The 17,239-nt window shown below is 33.7% G+C and overlaps 1 protein-coding gene, 1 long non-coding RNA gene and 2 pseudogenes across 2 annotated transcripts; 2 read left to right on the top strand and 2 right to left on the bottom strand.

The window, feature by feature from the left end:
• Nucleotides 1-1,514: 1,514 nt before the first annotated feature.
• Nucleotides 1,515-2,796, top strand: LOC104733614 (putative F-box/kelch-repeat protein At3g46050; annotated as a pseudogene).
• Nucleotides 2,797-3,170: 374 nt separating this feature from the next.
• Nucleotides 3,171-4,509, bottom strand: LOC147934014 (terpenoid synthase 1-like; annotated as a pseudogene).
• Nucleotides 4,510-4,582: 73 nt separating this feature from the next.
• On the bottom strand, nucleotides 4,583-9,958 carry LOC147934013 (terpenoid synthase 1-like). The gene is made up of 7 exons (XM_087472055.1): nucleotides 9,517-9,958; nucleotides 9,143-9,422; nucleotides 8,647-9,028; nucleotides 8,332-8,559; nucleotides 5,471-5,612; nucleotides 5,123-5,371; nucleotides 4,583-5,046 (listed from the first exon to the last, which is right to left on the bottom strand). The coding sequence occupies exons 1-7, from the start codon at nucleotides 9,790-9,792 to the stop codon at nucleotides 4,750-4,752; spliced, it is 1,854 nt and encodes a 617-aa protein (XP_087328181.1). The 5' UTR covers nucleotides 9,793-9,958; the 3' UTR covers nucleotides 4,583-4,749.
• LOC109127536 (uncharacterized) lies at nucleotides 4,917-5,670 on the top strand. The gene is made up of 2 exons (XR_002034104.2): nucleotides 4,917-5,053; nucleotides 5,294-5,670. It is a non-coding gene; the product is annotated as an uncharacterized LOC109127536 (long non-coding RNA).
• Nucleotides 9,959-17,239: the final 7,281 nt, after the last annotated feature.

Raw genomic sequence — 17,239 nt, 5'->3', positions numbered from 1 at the left:
TAAAAGTCACCTATAAGTTGACAAAATAATTTAAGATATCACTCAACATTTGTTTTCCTTCTCACTTAATTTTGGATCTTATCATTATAGTTAGAAAGGAAGAATGGTGATCTTCTGCTTAGGTTTTGCGTATATTTGGCTCATATATTATTTTCTCTTCCTTCATTTTTTTAGTAGTTGTGATAAATCAATAGAATTGTAGTATAATTCACTTCAAATTTATATTATATCTAGACTTCTTTTTCTTTTAAAACTCATTAATATACAAAATTTAATTTGAGAAATAATTAAAAACGACTAAAAACATATGATTTATTCTACAAAATCATTTTATCTCACAAATTAATACAAAACAAGGCCAAATGGGTGAAATACTTAATCACATATAATTAAAAACAATTCACTAATAATATACTCTTTCCGTTGTTGTAGGAGCATAGCAAAAGTAGGTACAAAGAAGATGTGTTTGTGAATGGACACACCTCAATGTGGGTTTCATGGTGGGACAAACACTAGTGAGGATATGCCTGCTGCAAACAGAAGATCAGATTCCATTGCCCTGCACGGTGCTCCGATTATTTTGAATTTACCTAATTGACTCCCTCCCTCCCAATTCTCTCGATTCAAAACGCAAGTAGTGGCAATACAAAGTAAATATCTCAAACTATGTAGGATAAAAAAAAAAGTAATTGAATTTGTTTTTTCTTTTTTTCTCTGTTAAAAATAAATAAATATGTAATTCACGTTACTTTATTGTTTGGTTTAGTTTACTTTATTGTTTGGTCTAAAACCACCATGTTTATACAACCGCTTTGGTAATACAACCGATGTATGAACTTTGATTTCTATGTGCTTTATTAGTTTATTGTGTTTATGGAATAATGTTTTAATTAATCGATTTGTTGGATTAATTGTCATATATCAAGGGGAGATAATATATGTTGTTGGAAAATACGATGAATGCTAGGAGAGATGTACGCCAACCGATGATCGCTCATTATCACCAAGATAAGTATTATTTTCTTTCTTATTAATTTGATCCACTCGACTCATATATCCATAGCATACTTACAATACGTTTGCGTTGCAATCATGCTTAATTGCTTTATGATATAATCAAAAATTAAAAAAGAGACCAATTCACATTCATATATCCAATTAATTATTTTTCGGTTTCTGATGATCTTTGCCAAGCTTTATTATCCAGCTTTATTAATCTCTTTGGGTTTTTTGAAGAAAAAAAAAAGAAAAAACAAAACAAAAGTAATCTCTTTGATTTTTTTCCTAATTAATCTTTAGGTAACTGATTTCCTTTTAATTGCTCAATAACATTAACTTTTTATATATTCCTCTTTTGAAAGTATATATTTCTCTTGATATAAGATTATTTCCTTTTTATTTAAGGGAATTGTATATAAATGGGATATGTATAAGTACATAGATAATGTCACTGTTGACAGAAGAAAAAAAAATAAGAAGAAAGAAAACAGAAAAAACCTAGTATTCTGTTACTATCAAGGTTTTTTTTAGTCTCTGGCTTCGGTTGAGATTAGTTTCTGTCTGGATCCTCTCACGATTGAGAATGGGAATTAATCCTTCCGTTGAACAGTCAATGAAAGGAAGAATTAGTGTGATCCGGGAATTGACGCCATGTCACAATAAAAAGACGAAGAATAAAACGAAGAAGAAGAAGGAGGTTTGTGGGTTATGGTCGTTGCCAGATGGTTGTAAACTGCTTGGCTCAGTTGTCGAGATTGGACCTCGCGGCTTTAGCTATCGCCTCCAAGAGTCACCGGTCACTGGTGGTTTCCTCTGATGTCAAGGACTTGAGATGGCAGATGGGTTGCGTCGAGCAATATCTCTACGTATGCTTGCACATCTTTCCAGAACCAAGCCCAGGCTGGTTTATCTTCCACCCCATGCAACGTTGCCTGAAACCCATCCATATGGACTTGTATGATCAGGCTCCGACATCAGCCTCCGCTTTCGTGCCGATGTCTTATGGGATTTATATCATCGGTGGACTCGTAGACGGCAAGCCCACTTCGGAAGTCTCGTATTTCAATTGTTTCAAGCACAAATGGTACCTCCTGCCGCCCATGAAGATGGCACGTGCTTCCCCATCTGCAAGCCTGATGTTGACAGACTCAGGCGGCTGCAAGATATATGTGTTTGGAGGGCTCGGGGATGATGTAGCTGATTCCTCAAACTGGGCAGAGGTGTACGACATCTCCACCCAAACTTGGGATTTTTTGTTTGTGTTTACGCCCAAGATGCCCCTCACTATCCAACAAAGCGTCTTGATGATTAGTAAAGAGGAGGAGGAGGTTTACGTAGTGGATGAGGATGGTCAAAACTTCTCCTTTTCACCAAGTAAATGTATGTTTGTGGCAAAGGGTAAAACAGATTCCATGCCAGGATACATTTACTGAAACGATGGTGTGTCATTGGACATTCTTATTCTGCCGTGCCACCCGCGGGAGAATACTTTGGTGTTTTCCCTATGACTTGCATTGGAAGGAAGTGAAGGGTTTGCAACAACTCCGACAATGGGGTTCTTATATCACCAAACTCTGCACCAGCCCTGCTGGGAAGATTGTCATTTTCTCGAAACCGCATCCTCACAGTCTCGAGCTTTATTCCACCGAGATTTCCATTTCCCTTGTGAAAGGCAAACGCAATAGACGCGAGATTTGGGGGAAGATTGAGTGGTCTGGTGCTGTTTTCAAACTTGATCCTCTCACAGACTCATCATATAGCTTTAATATCTTATATGCAAATTATGTCCATACCTGAAATTCTCAACTCTTTTTTAGTACGTGTGCATAAACTATTCATCTAGCTGGCAAAATGAATTTTGATATGATCTTTAGCTTCCAAAATAACGTATTGCGATGTTATTTCTTATTTGATATTCTCAAAAGGTAACGTAAAAAATGTCATTACCTAGTTTTGGCGGCTGATAAGTTTTGCTTATTTCCCTTCCCTTATTGAATTCTGATATCTTTAGGTTCCAAGATAACGTATCTTCTTCATATGTTTATTTTTTTCGTAACCTTGTTCAAGTGTGAGTGAGAAGGCAAGAGAGTACGACCCATTTATTCCATTAATACACAAAGAAAAGATAGATGCTGCAACTGAAACGAAGACCAAACATACTAATTATGGTTTCAAAAACGAATAAGATTGGCAAACAAAGATGTGATATACTCCTTGAACCTTCCTTCGGGATGAGTGTATTCTTCGCCAGTCCTATAAGTGAACTCTATCATTTTTCCAAGATCAATGGCCCCGTAAAAGACTTCACGCGACACATTCTTAGGTGTCTTCAAAATCTCCTCGTTCACAGGGTTTATCCAAGTCCCTAGCCATTTTATGAAGCCTCGTGAACACTTCCTCCTCCGTAACTTTGTATCGCTTCATATTGTACGTGATGGCATTAGAAACAAACCCTCTACTCATATCATCATGTGATGCATTACAACTCATTTGTTAACACAATATTGGTTTTGATTACTAACAAAACCAAGAAAACTGTCGATTAGTTACCTCATAGCGGGACAAGTCATTCATTAGACGACCCTTTCTACCCTGATCGTCAACAAATTTTTGTCTGGATAGACTTTATTTAACCATTCATAACCTTGTTCCCTATCAATTTTTCCTAATCCAAGAAAACTGACTGCTAGGCAGTAGGCATATATATGCATCGTAATTTCAACTCCCCCAATCTCCAAGTACTCATAAAATGTAGGCACCACGTCTCCGTATTCTCACTTGGTAAAGGAAAAAGTGGCTCTTAGGTATATCTTCAACTGCTTAGTTCATATAAAAGAATGTTAAACAACATCTATAAATAATAATTTCAGTATTTTGTATGGCACTGTTAACTTTGGTCTTTACACTACTACCTTTTCAAGCGCTCCTTGTACATTATATCACAATCCTTTTCGGATCTCCCCTGGCTTTCACATTCTTTGAAAGCATTCCAAGCAAACTTGAAAATGGTTTTCATATTATCTGGTAAAATTTCCACGTAATCTCGATCATATTGTCATATTGTCAGTACATTCAAATAAAAAAATTATGCGTAAGAGAAATACTAAATATCAACTATATTTTTTCTATGGATATTTCTTTTACATTTTGTAATCCACACGAGTCTCTCATGTATAAATAATCATGTGTCACAGCTCAAAACTTTTTATATAAGATCTTTACATGTTCAAAAGCTAGTGTGTATTTAATTTAATATGTATATATATTGATTAATAGTGTAGGAGTTTATAATTAGATCTAGACATTATAATGTATTTAATTTCATTTAGAAGTTTTATTCTATTTCACTAAGATTTTTTTTTCATGGGGATACTGATTTGTGAGGATTAAATAATCACGAGACAAGAAAGTTTGGATGGTGCTGTTACCTTTAAGAACCAAGTTGGATAGAGTGGTTCGAAGACAATGTGCCCCTAAAGTAATCATCTCCACTTTCAACTCTTCGTTCATTTATTAAAAATCGTTTTAGTCTGCAAAATGATGTATAGTAGTGTTCCAAAGTGCCAAAGCGGATTACCACAAATGAGTCAATTATAAATTCATTATAAATATAGTTTTTGATTTCCGTTACAAATATATATGTAGCGGGGAAATGATGTGAATTTCACAAATTTGTGGCGAACATGTCTCCCACAAATTTTGTTAATGAAAAAGGCAGATATATATCAATAAATACTAAGTATTATTATTTCAAAGGCTAATAAGCTTGACAAACAAAGATGTGATATGATCCTTGTATCTTCCTTCGGGATGAGTGTATTCTTCACCTGACCTATAAGTAAAGTCTAGTATTTTTCCAAATATAATAGCCCGCTTAAGGGCTGGTCGTGGCACACTCTTTGTTGTCTTCAATATCTCATCGTTCACTGTTTTATCCAAGTCCCTAACCATTTCCTGAAGCTTTGTGAATGTTTCCTCCTCCGTGACTTTGTGTTGCTTCATATAGTACATGATGGCATTAACATCATACCCTCTGCTCATGTCACTCTGTTAGGTACCATATGTGCATTAGCATTACTATTTTGATCACTAAACAAACAAGAGATCATGTAATTTTTGTTACCTCAAAGCCGGCCATGTCATTCATTAGACGAGCCTTTTTAGCCTGAGCCTCAACGAATTTTGGTTTTGATTTTAGCCATTCATAACCTTGTTCCCTAGAATTTTTCCCCAACCCCAGAAAACTGCTTGCTATACTAATATACATTGTTACTTCGACTCCCCCAATCTCCAGGAACTCATCAAATGTAGGCACCACGTCTCCTTTTTCCCAGTTGGTAAAGCTAAAGAGGGATCTCAAGTATATCTTGAACTGCTTATGCGGGATCATACAAAAGAATGTTAAACAACATCAATTAATTTAATGATTGTAATTAAGATATTTGGATGGTTGTAATTTAATGTACTTTACCTCTTCGACTGCACCATGCACATTATATGACAGTCCCTCGTCCAACCTGCCTGCGCTTTCACACTCTTTGAAAGTATTCCAAGCAAATTTGAAGACGATTTTCATATAATCTGGTAAATTTTCCACGAAATCTGGATCCCATCTGTACATTCATACTGTCATTTTTTATTATACATAAAATATATCTATACTAGTATTTTTTGCAGAAAAATACTTAGGTTCACTCCACCCTTAGGGATGAACCTTTGTATTCACCCCCTTCCCTCTCAACCAATCAGAATGCTTTATCTAATATTTTATATAAAAAATAAATCAAAATTAAATTAAAAAGCAAAACTAATTGTGGAAACAAATTCTGTATACTTTTATTTAAAGAAAGTTAAATATTGTCTTGGTTTAGATTTTGCAATTAAACGAGGTTATATATCGGTTTGGGTTTATAAATGAGAATTAGGGTTTAGATTTTATAATTAAAACGAAATTATATGTCGGTTTGGGTTTACAAATGAGGTGGTTAGGGTTTAGATTTTACAATTAGAACAAAATTATATGTTGGTTTGGGTTTACAAATGAGATGGTTATGATTTAGATTTTACAATTAGAACGAAATTATATGTCGGTTTGGGTTTACAAATGAGATGGTTAAGGTTTAGATTTAACAATTAGAACGAAATTATATGTCGGTTTGGGTTTACAAATGAGATGGTTTGAGTTTACAAATGAGATGATTAGGGTTTATATTTTACAATTACAACAAAATTATATATCGGTTTGAGTTTATAAAAGAGCGGTTTAAGTTTCTAATTTTATAATAAATGTGTACAGATTTTATTTCCTTATTTTATAAGAGGGTGAATGAAGAGGTTCACCCCTAGGGGTGAACCCAAGTATTACTCATTTTTGCAGCAGTTTTTACTCAAAAATCAGTTTTGGAAAGTTTTTACATTTAATGTTTATATTCATATTCAAACAATTTTAGTTAATTCTCTCTACTATCCTTATAACCAAACATAATTAAAATATTTCAGATATCCATATATAATATTCTATAATTAATATAGATATTTAGAAGATTTATTCCATATTAAGAAAAATTATTCTCCTATCATCTTTTTTTTTGATTTTAAAATTAATGTAGTGAATCATCATATAATACATAAAGTTGATAAAAATGTATATTTTCTCCTGCATATATTGTGATTTGAATTTTTTTAAACGAACATATATTACTCAATTAATATAAGAAGTGGGTGTTCAATATACATATATCGTAAATTTACCGTATATAGTAAAATTATAGAGTTTTAAAAAGTTTATAATTTATAACTGATATATCTAAACTTAAAAAGTTTAAAATTATAAATATTTAAACATATTAAATTTTCAAAATAACACAAACGAGTTATATTACATGACAGGTTATATAATAATACATGATTGAATTGATAATACTAAAAAATAAAATATCATTGATATGATACTTCAATACAGGTTAAATCATTATTTTATTATTTTAACAACACCAATATAAAATATGTCGAATCAAACTGATTTAATTAAGATTGTATTAAAAAAAACATTTGTGCGGTATACCACGAATTATATACTAAATCACTAAAATTAACAAAAGAGTACATTAGCAAAATTAATATTAAAATAGTACATTAAAAATTAAGAAAAAATTTGTACTAAATCACTAAAATTAACAAAAGAATACATTAGCAAAATTAATATTAAAATTGTACATTAAAAATTAAGAAAAAATTTGTACTAAATCACTAAAATTAACAAAAGAGTACATTACCAAAATTAATATTAAAATAGTAAATTAAAAAAAACAAAGAAAAAATGTGTCTGCGGTATACCGCGGGTCATAATCTAGTTCACTATATATAATTACAGCTCTTTCTAGTCTCTATATATATTATATCAAATGTTTGGTATATTATTTTTTTCCATGTTCTTTTGATCATTTGTTATTATGTTTTTACTTTGATATATATAAATGATGTCTTAGTATTAAATTTGTTTTGTTTTGAAAGTAATTAATATAATTTATTGAGATCTGCGTTTTTTTGTACAACATCTTATGAAACAAACCTAAGAAGAAGAATTTTTCTTAATGCTATATCCTTTACTTAATTTGTAAATTAATTAACATAAACAAAACATAATAACTTATTTCATACTCCAGTACAATTTAACCTTTTTATTCCATTATAATAACATGTAATAACTCTAGACTCATGTAAATCATGTCAACTATATATATATATATATATATATATATCTTATTTATTAATCAATATATTAAAAAATCATTATTAAAAAGAAAAGTTTCACTCTTTCTTTTTCTATTTTTTTGAAGAAAAATATAATATGGACATGCATATTATAATGTTTAAGTTAATTTTTCAATTTTGTTAAGAGATAAAAAAAAAATCTTTTTATAAAAAAAAAGTTTTATGACACTTATCAAAATCAGCTTGATAAACTTAACACATGTTACGAACTTCTTAATGATATATATTCTACAAATATATTTATGTTTCCGACAAAATGCTAGTTATTTATATTAATTTTTATAACCCCTTCACGTAAATAAATGTGTCATATCATCGCTCTTGAAAAGCTTATATGTATATATATATATATTGTACATATAGAGATATCAGATATATGGTATATGGAGAATTAAATAAATGTAGTAATGGTCCAGTGGTAAAGTAGTTAGTGAATTTGATTTCGTTAATTAGGATCTCTATAATTTCACTAGGATTTTTTCATGGGTTGGCTTTGAGACTTTTCTCATGTAAGAAGGGGATACTCATTTGTTACAAGAAAGTGTTGGAACATGTTACCTTTCCACGCAATGAACAAGAGCTGCAACTTCAGAAACATTACCATATGCATATCTATCACAAGTGTCATCAACAAGGGTAAGCACTGTGTTGATCTTAGCTAGTGCAACTCTACCACGTGAAAACTGTGGCTCGTAATGTACAATTAATGCTAATAAATAGCACTCGATCAACCTGTCCCTGAAGTAAGGTGGGAGTTTAGATGCAAGGTCTTGCTGCTTCCACCATCTGCAAAACATGTCAATATAATGACTATTGTCGTCAATTTGTATGGCAAAAAACATAGCTAGAAGCGCAAAAAATCTAGAATAGTACATGCTAAGGGATTTCAGTTCTTGAATCCAGTTTAGCTGCAAGAACTTGAAATTGATCTTAGCAAATCTGAGTAGCATCTTGTTGTGATCTTCTTCTTGTTCATAAAAAGAAATGTATTCCCTCGCGAATACCATTTCGGCATTGTAATGCTGAGGCATGCAAAGAGCATTTCGTATACGCATTAAAATATGGGGAGAACTTGATCCGGCTATAGCTAACGACTCCAAGTTCCTTGTCGTGAAGCTTAACGCTTCGTCCAAGATATCATCTCTCCTCGTCCTCAAGTGAGAAGCTTCATACAAGCTCACCATACCCTTGACATCACCGATTAGAGATTCCTTATTAAACTTTTCATTCTCCCCTTTGAATCTCTTGAAAACGTCTGTTTGTCAATAGACACATCTTGTCATAATACATATATGAATCAATGAAAAGGAAGCTTGCAAATTAAAATCTTGATCATGACAAGTATATAGCTAGCTAGAGAATTTTTTACCGGGAGACATGTTGTAACCGTATGTTCTGAACACCCAAAACATGGTGGAAATCGTGTATAAATCATCTTCATCTGCTATCATCTCATTTATCTTTTCAAAACTCTCTTCTAGAATCTCCTCAGTCTCATCTTTGAAGTGGAACGCTACACCAAGGCTCAGAAGCATATATATAAGAAGGATTCTCTCCTTGGTCGACTCAACGCTTATCGAAGAAAACATGAGCATCTCCCCTACTTTCAACTTTAGGATCTCGATCTCTTGCGCAAGGCCATTCATTTCCTAACAATAAGATCATTTGTTACATCGTTCCTTTACCCACATATATATAATATATGAGTGTGTGTGTGTGTGTGTATGTGTTATATAGACTCACCGAGACATCGACTTGAGCAGAGAGGAAATGATGACCCCATCTCGAAGGTGGCAACTTCTTGAACTTTCGATTAATTACTTGATCATCAGTCGGAGTAGCAGTGGCCTTCACGCAAACAAGCTTTACGTTCTTACCCGGAAATAACATTTGGGGAAAGCTATAGAACGAAAATAAGTTGGTAGGGAAACTAAGAGAGAGTATAGATCCATGTTTTGGTCCAAAAGCTACTATGCCTTTCATGTTTAGCACTAATGATATGGAATCGACCATTTCCATCACCAAAATTATAGGCACTAATTATGAAGTTAATCCAAGTCAGATGCATGCTAAGTTACCCGTAGCCACCTTGGTTAATATGTAACTTAACTATGTTTAAGAGTTAATATTTTCATTTTTTTTTCCCCCAGACTGTATTATTGAGTTAGCTGTGCCTTTCTATATCGATCTCAAACCCCCTTCAAATTTGTCTTTATTAATTAAGATAATGGCGTTCTTTCGACTTTTTTGAAAAGTACAACTAATGTTTACTTAACTTCTACATAGACTAACATGTTTTTGTTTTGGCATTATTATCCACTTGCTACAAAAGAAACACTACTCCCTGGCCTCCGTTATATTTTAGGGTATGTTGGCATTATAGTACATTTTGAAAACTTAATTAGTGTTTTAGTACAAACACTATTTATAATTGGCAAAATAGGTGAGAGAATGTTTGTGTATGAGTGTAATAGGAGAGTTATGTAGGACCTATTTGTAAGATTGAAAAATTGTGATATTTTTTAAATAGTTGTTAATATAATCCTTTTAGAAAAAATTTCAAATACAAAAAAAATCTATATTTTTTTTTTATAATTTGATATACATTTTATTTAATAAATTTTAAACATATTATATACATCTTTTGTATCCGTACACTTTATTAAGTGTACGAATGTCTGTACACATTATTAAGTATACGGATGTTTGTACACTTTATTAAATGTACATAAGTCTCTAGACATTATTGAGTTTATAGATGTAATGTGTATACTTAGAAATGTGTAGAGACATCTGTACATTTAATAAGGTGTACAAACATCCGTACACTTAATAATGTGTACGGATACAAAATTTGTAAAAATATTTAACATTATCAAATAAAATCATCAAACAAAATACATATTAAATTTTAAAGAAAAAAACTTAGAATTTTTATATCTGAATTTTCTTTTTTTGAAAAGTCATATTAACAAAATATTTGAATTACCAAAATATTTAAATAAATAGATATGATAGAGTGTGATAACAAAAAAAAATTAAAAAAAAGAATTTTTTTCCCTATTTTTCTCTCTCATGCACACACACCATCTCATTTCTGTTTCTCTCTAACAATTTTATCTCACAAACATTCTATCTCACAAGTGGGACCCTGACTATTTCTCCAATTATGAATAGTACATGTACTACATTTCTAATTAAGTTTGGAAAATGTACTAAAATGCCAATAATCTCTATATTTTAAATGATGTTTTAGCTAAAAAAAAATATTTTATTTAAAGTGATGTTTCCAATTTTAACCAATCACACTATACAAGATTTATTCTTATTGGTTGAATTCATTTTATCTAATGGTATTTTCATAGAAAATATGTAAATTAGATATTTTTAATTTATATATAAAAACTTTAAAACATCACTTAAAATGAAACAGAAGGAGTATTATGCATGAACATTAGATCTTTGTCCGATCTGATATATCTATCCTTTTCTTTTTGACATATCAAACAATTGCTTTAAAAATGTAAACGAAGTTTGAAAAGGAAAAAAAAAGTTTGAAAAGGAAATACTGCATTAAATCAATTTTTCAAGACATGTAATTTTCAGCTTTGCCTCAAAGTTAAATGGATGATTACATGAGTATCAATTTTTGAAAAGCCAGAAAAACAAAAAATAATTCTATAAATACTATAAAAAGAAAAACTACAGCAAATCAAGAGAATATAAAATTAGATTATTAAAGGAATTAATGATTGATGATTTGATGTGCTATTGTATATAATTATGTATTGTTGTTCAACTATATATTCTCAGTAGATCTGTCTTTACAAGAGATGATCTCATATGAATTTACTACAAGATGTTGTTATTCGTAGAACATGCATCATGCATGTTACTTGATTGACATTTATATAACATGTTTCATAAGGAAAAAAATTAAAGTACTGTCATGCATGTGATCATATATGTTGTATTTAATTTCCAAAAATTTATTTAGAGTATATAGTGCTTTTTTTTTCGTGCAAAGAGTAAGTATATCTCGAACTGCTTATGCGGATCATACAAAACAATATTAAACAACACCAATTAATTTAATGATTTTGATATTAAGATATTTGGATGGTTGTAATTTAATGTACACTACCTCTTCGAGTGCACCTTGCACATTATATAACAATCCCTCGTCCGACCTGCCTGCACTTGCACACTCTTTGAAAGTATTCCAAGCAAACTTGAAGACGATTTTCATATAATCTGGTAAACTTTTCACGTAATCTAGATCCCATCTGTACATACATACTGAGATTTTTAATTATACGGAAGATATATTCACTATATATTATTTACAGCTCTCTCTATTCTCTATATATTATATAAAATGTTTGATATATTCTTTTTTCCAATGTTCTTTTGACCATTTGTAATTATGTTTTTACTTTGATATATATATAAATGATGTCTTAGTGTTAAATGTTGTTCTTGTTTTTTTAATAAAAAAAATAAATTAATATAATTTATTGAGATATGCGTTTTTTGTAAAACATCTTATGAAACAAACCTAAGAAGGATAAATTTTCCTGATGCTATATCCTTTACTAATTTGTAAATTAATTAACATAAACAAAACAATATAACTTATTTCATACTAGATAGAGACCCGCGTAATTAGGCCGGTTTTAAAATATGTAAATTTTTATTGATAAATCGAAATTGTAAATAATAACCCATACATTTTTCTTAAAAAAAATAATATGGTAATTTCTGTTTAAAACTAAACCAATCCGACCTGTTTTTTTATAGTAATAATAATATAATTAAATACCCGTAATATTTAATTACAACCCAAACATACCAAACAATACAATCCATCATAACTAATTCCAGATAACAACATAAACCGAAAAATGTTAAACCAACAAATCTTATAACCCAAAGGAGAGGCTCTGCACTTGCCAGCAACAGTCATACTCGCTCCTACAACCAAACAAAACAACTAACCACCCATGAAACCGAACTGCCAGGAAAAACATAGAACAAGCATCTCAAAGATGAAACTACGGAACAAAAATGAACAGTTAACTTTACAATCCTTCCAGTGAAAAGCACAGTCTAGACGTCCTGAAGCTTCTCACAAAATCTTCTTACGATCAGATCTCAGACAAACCCGAAATCCAGCCTCTAACACCCACTGGTTTCAATTCGTGAATGAGAGAACGTGTTCCACGAAACTGCTAAAAACTCCTAGATTTTAAACCCAAATTCACTTCTGTAAGGAGAATCACAATTAAAAACTTGGGTATAACGCTACCAAAAATCATTACCTTAGGAACCTTTTTCCTCCAAAACCTGACAATGCTGCTTCTTCTGTCTTTACTCTAAGGCCAAGCTAACTCTCCTTCTTCCTCTCTTTCACCCTCAACGACCAAGTCTCTCTCTCTAAACAACAACGACAACCCTCTACAGAAAAAGAGGAGAGAAGTGTCGATCCTTGTAGAGAAGAATTAGGACTTTTTGGTATTGTATAAACTTACTTATAAGTTGACAAAATAATTTAAGATATCACTCAATATTTGTTTTCCTCCTCCCTTAATTTTCCTGCTTAGGTTTTGCATTTCTTTTCTCTCTCTTCGTTTATTTAGTAGTATAGATAAATTAATAGTACTAGATGAACACCCGCGCTATGCGCGGACTTGTGGCTTACCTTTCTTTAAACAATTGTGCTACTAATTTCGTTTTTTTTAATTTATTTTTGTTTTTTTTAATTGTGGAAATCTTGAAAAATATATTTTTGACATTGATTTTTTAATACTTCACAGATGTTTTCTCATTTTGTAATTGAATTATTAGATACATGCATGAACAACTTTGTTTTGAGAGATTTAAACATTCTATAATTCTTTTCTAAAACTTTTAAAAACATATTTCAAATGAAAGCTTGATCTAATGATGCATATTTTGTAACAAAGAGCTTTTTGGTTGAATAAATTTTACATTCATTCAAAAGAAGCATAAGTACATTTAGATATCTTCGCTTCTCAATTATATACTATGAAACACTAACATTTTTTTTTATCAAGACTTGCAGCTTGGCTAATCCTTTAATAGATATAATTAAGATAGATACATTCTTTTTATGTTAGCTCTTCTATTTTTTTAAATATAACTCTAAATTGTTTTTTAATAAGATTTTTTTTTTTTTTGACAACTTCTAAATATTAGAATATAAAAATCCCCTTTCTCTTTGTCTCTGTATTTTTCTAACTAACATTCTACAATTTAACTTTAATTCAATTATCTTTGTAACGCCCGCGAACCAAAACTGTGCGTTTTGGGGGAGGGTGTCGATCGACACCAAGGGGGGTGTCGGTCGACACCACTAATTTCGGGTTCGACCAGATCGAGTTTTTGATCGTTTTGGTCCGGTTTGGTTTAAGGAAAACCATTGAACCGAGGTTTAAAAGGGGGAAAATGACCTAGGGTCGTGTTTTTGGTTGTTTTACGCCGCTTGAGAGTGAGAGGAAAAGGAGAAAATAGTTCCTAAAGGTTCTTGAGAGAGTTTGTGAGATTTCAAGGTGTTTTTGGTGAGATCTTGCTGTGAGAGTGAAGATCCAGGGCCAGGAACGTGTTAGAAGGTTGCTGGGAGTGTAGGATTCGTTGCTGTTGGTCCAAATCTTCCTGCAAAGAGGTGAGTGCATGACCATGGCTAATCTAAGCCTTTGATTTCCTTGTTCTTGCTGGTGTGTTGTTGTTTTGTGTGTTTTCTTGCTGGGGATTGGTTGCTACAGGTTTCTAAGGATGTTTCCGGCTTGGGTTTTGAGTATTGGACGAGTTGGTGGAGTTTGGGAGCGAGATTCGACTCTCGACTTCGCAGCGGATCGCAGTTGCAGGTGGAGTGTCGATCGACACCACTTGGTGTCGGTCGACACCAGCAAAATGGCATCGATCGACACTGTGGGGTAGTGTCGGTCGACACTTGGCTGGTGTCGGTCGATACCTCCCTTCCATCAAGATGATGTTTGTTTTCCTGGTTTGTATGTTTTGTTTGTTGTTTGTTTGGAACATTGGAATCACTGTTGCTTGTGTGTATAGCCCAGTAGATGGGAGGATTGCCTCACTGAGTGTTTATCAAATACTCATGCATCTCAGTTTGTGTTTGTGGTGCAGGTAAAGGCAAAGTGTGATCATGGAATCAAGGCAATGGAGAGGAGGATGTTCTAAGGACTCGATTGGATGGTGTCTGGCATTGCTAGGTTGCTAGAGTTGGGTTATTAGAAACATTGCTAGGATTACTGGTTTGGTGTTTCTTGTTATTTGGTATTTGGATATTGTTATGTTATGATATTGGTTTATTATTGGTGATTTATTGGTATTGGTTATTCCGCTGTTTGTTGTGATTGTGGTTAGGTGGCTAGTGAGTATGGGACCACTAGTTGTAGTTTATTTATTATTATTATTATTATTATTATTATTTATTATTAAAAAAATAGGTCGGATCGTTTCAGTTTGGTATCAGAGCCCTTACGGTTCTAGGTTTGGGTTCACTAGGCTTTGTGCTGTAGATGTTTGGGAGTGCATGTCTTGATTGATTATGTGAGTTAGTCAATTATGTGTGGCATGGAGTTCTAGAACATCTTCTTCGAGCCTACAGTGTGATTCCACGGTGAGTTTTGTTTTTGTTTTTGTTTTGTTTTTTTTTTTTTTTTTTTTGTGTTTTTGTATTATGTTAAGATTGTTTGTTAGCCTCTGTTCTTGGAAGTGCAGTGGCTAACAGTGTTTGAGTTTTGGTCGTGGACGGGGACGGGGACGGGGTCGTGGTCATGTTAGGGCGGGTCCCAAGGCCAGCGAGTGTGTGGTCCAAAGTTCCACGAGGAGGTACGTCAGATGGTCGCAAGCGTATCAGGAAGAACCAGAGGGGGTTAGCCGGTGAGCGTGCCAGGAATGCTGGGAACCCAGGTGTGGGGTTGCAGCAGGTTGAGCCCAGGGTCGAGATGATCGCTTGGCGGATCTGTTGGCGTGCTGTCGGAGCGGTTACCGAGAGGGGTACCAGTGCAGGCTCCAGTTGTGCCGCATGTGGCGGGGTGCAGCCGAGTCCTGCGGATGTTGAGGACTTTCCATCTTATGTTAGGAAGATGGAGCAGTGATAGATGACCGGTGCGAGATTCTTTGCGAGAGGTATCGAGCCTAGAGAGGCAGATAGATGTACGTATGTAGTTGGAGCAGATATTTCTCTGTTTGGTGGGTAATCCAGGTTGATATTAGATGTTGTGTGGGTAGGTGTAACATTGTAATGTTATACTCGTACCACGGGAAGTACCTTTTGTCGAAAGATGTTTAAAGGCTTTAAGGATTGTTGCTCGTGAAGGGATGGTGGGTTTCCCAGAATACCGATAGCTCGAGGGGCTGTGGGCTCCGAGAGTGGCAGAGGGGATGATGTTCTCCTTAGGGGATGAGTAGTTCCCCTGATACCGAGATCTTGAGGATTGTGGTCCAAGAGTGAGACGGTATAACACGAAGACGGTGGTCTGAGAGTGAGTTCGGTAAGGCTCGAAGGTTGAGACCTAAGAGTGGAAGTTGGGGGCAAGCAATGCCTAGGACGTGAGTATAAACATAACGACTGATTGTAGACCTCGAGATATTGACGGTGGTTTAATCTCAAGGTTTGGATGTGTGACCAATGGGTCAGGGTTTTATGACCAGAGCGGTTATGAATGTTTGGCTGATGCGCCAGGATTGTGAGGCCGGTGGTGCTGGAGTCCCGGGAAGGGGAGTTGCAGCAGGTATGAGCCGGGAAATGCATGTTGCCAGATGTATTAGTTCACGAGAAGCCTTCATGGCAGGATTAAACTAATCGTTGCGACGATGGTGGATGAAGTTCATTGGTAAGCTTGCTGGGAAAAATAAGTCAAGTGGTTCGAGTTGGCGGCCTGCAAAGCATTTGATACGGCGAATCGGAATATGCGAACGTATGGTACTTGTTTATTTTATTACGCTCGTATTGATGATTTGTTGTGGATAATTGCTAAGCGGAAATGTAATTTTGGATTAAGCCATCTTGAGGAAGGTTCCCTTAGAGGCAAGTTACTGGAGGATCCTTTCATCTTATCACTTCATCGTGGGGAGCGTCGCTGTTGTTCGTCAAGTAGAAGGACGAGGTATGGGTATTATGAGTTTGTGGTGATGCCTTTCGGGTTGACTAACGCACTAGCAGCGTTTATGAGATTGATGGACAGTGTGTTTCAGGAGTTTCTAGATGTATCTGTCATTATTTTCATTGACGATATCCTGGTTTATTCTAAGAGTCCTGAAGAGCATGCAGTGCATTTGAGGGCAGTTCTGGAAAAATTGCGGAAGCAGAAGTTGTTTGCTAAGTTGAGTAAGTGCAGTTTTTGGCAGCGCGAGATGTTTTTTTTTCTGGGTCATATCGTTTCTGCAGAGGGAATTTCTGTAGATGCGGAGAGATTCAAGC

The sequence above is a fragment of the Camelina sativa genome, chromosome 11 (assembly GCF_030686135.1).
Source record: "Camelina sativa cultivar CO46 ecotype springtype chromosome 11, ASM3068613v1".
NCBI lineage: Eukaryota > Viridiplantae > Streptophyta > Magnoliopsida > Brassicales > Brassicaceae > Camelina > Camelina sativa.
Note: the sequence above shows the minus strand (reverse complement) of the source record. Positions and strands in the feature narration are given on the sequence as shown.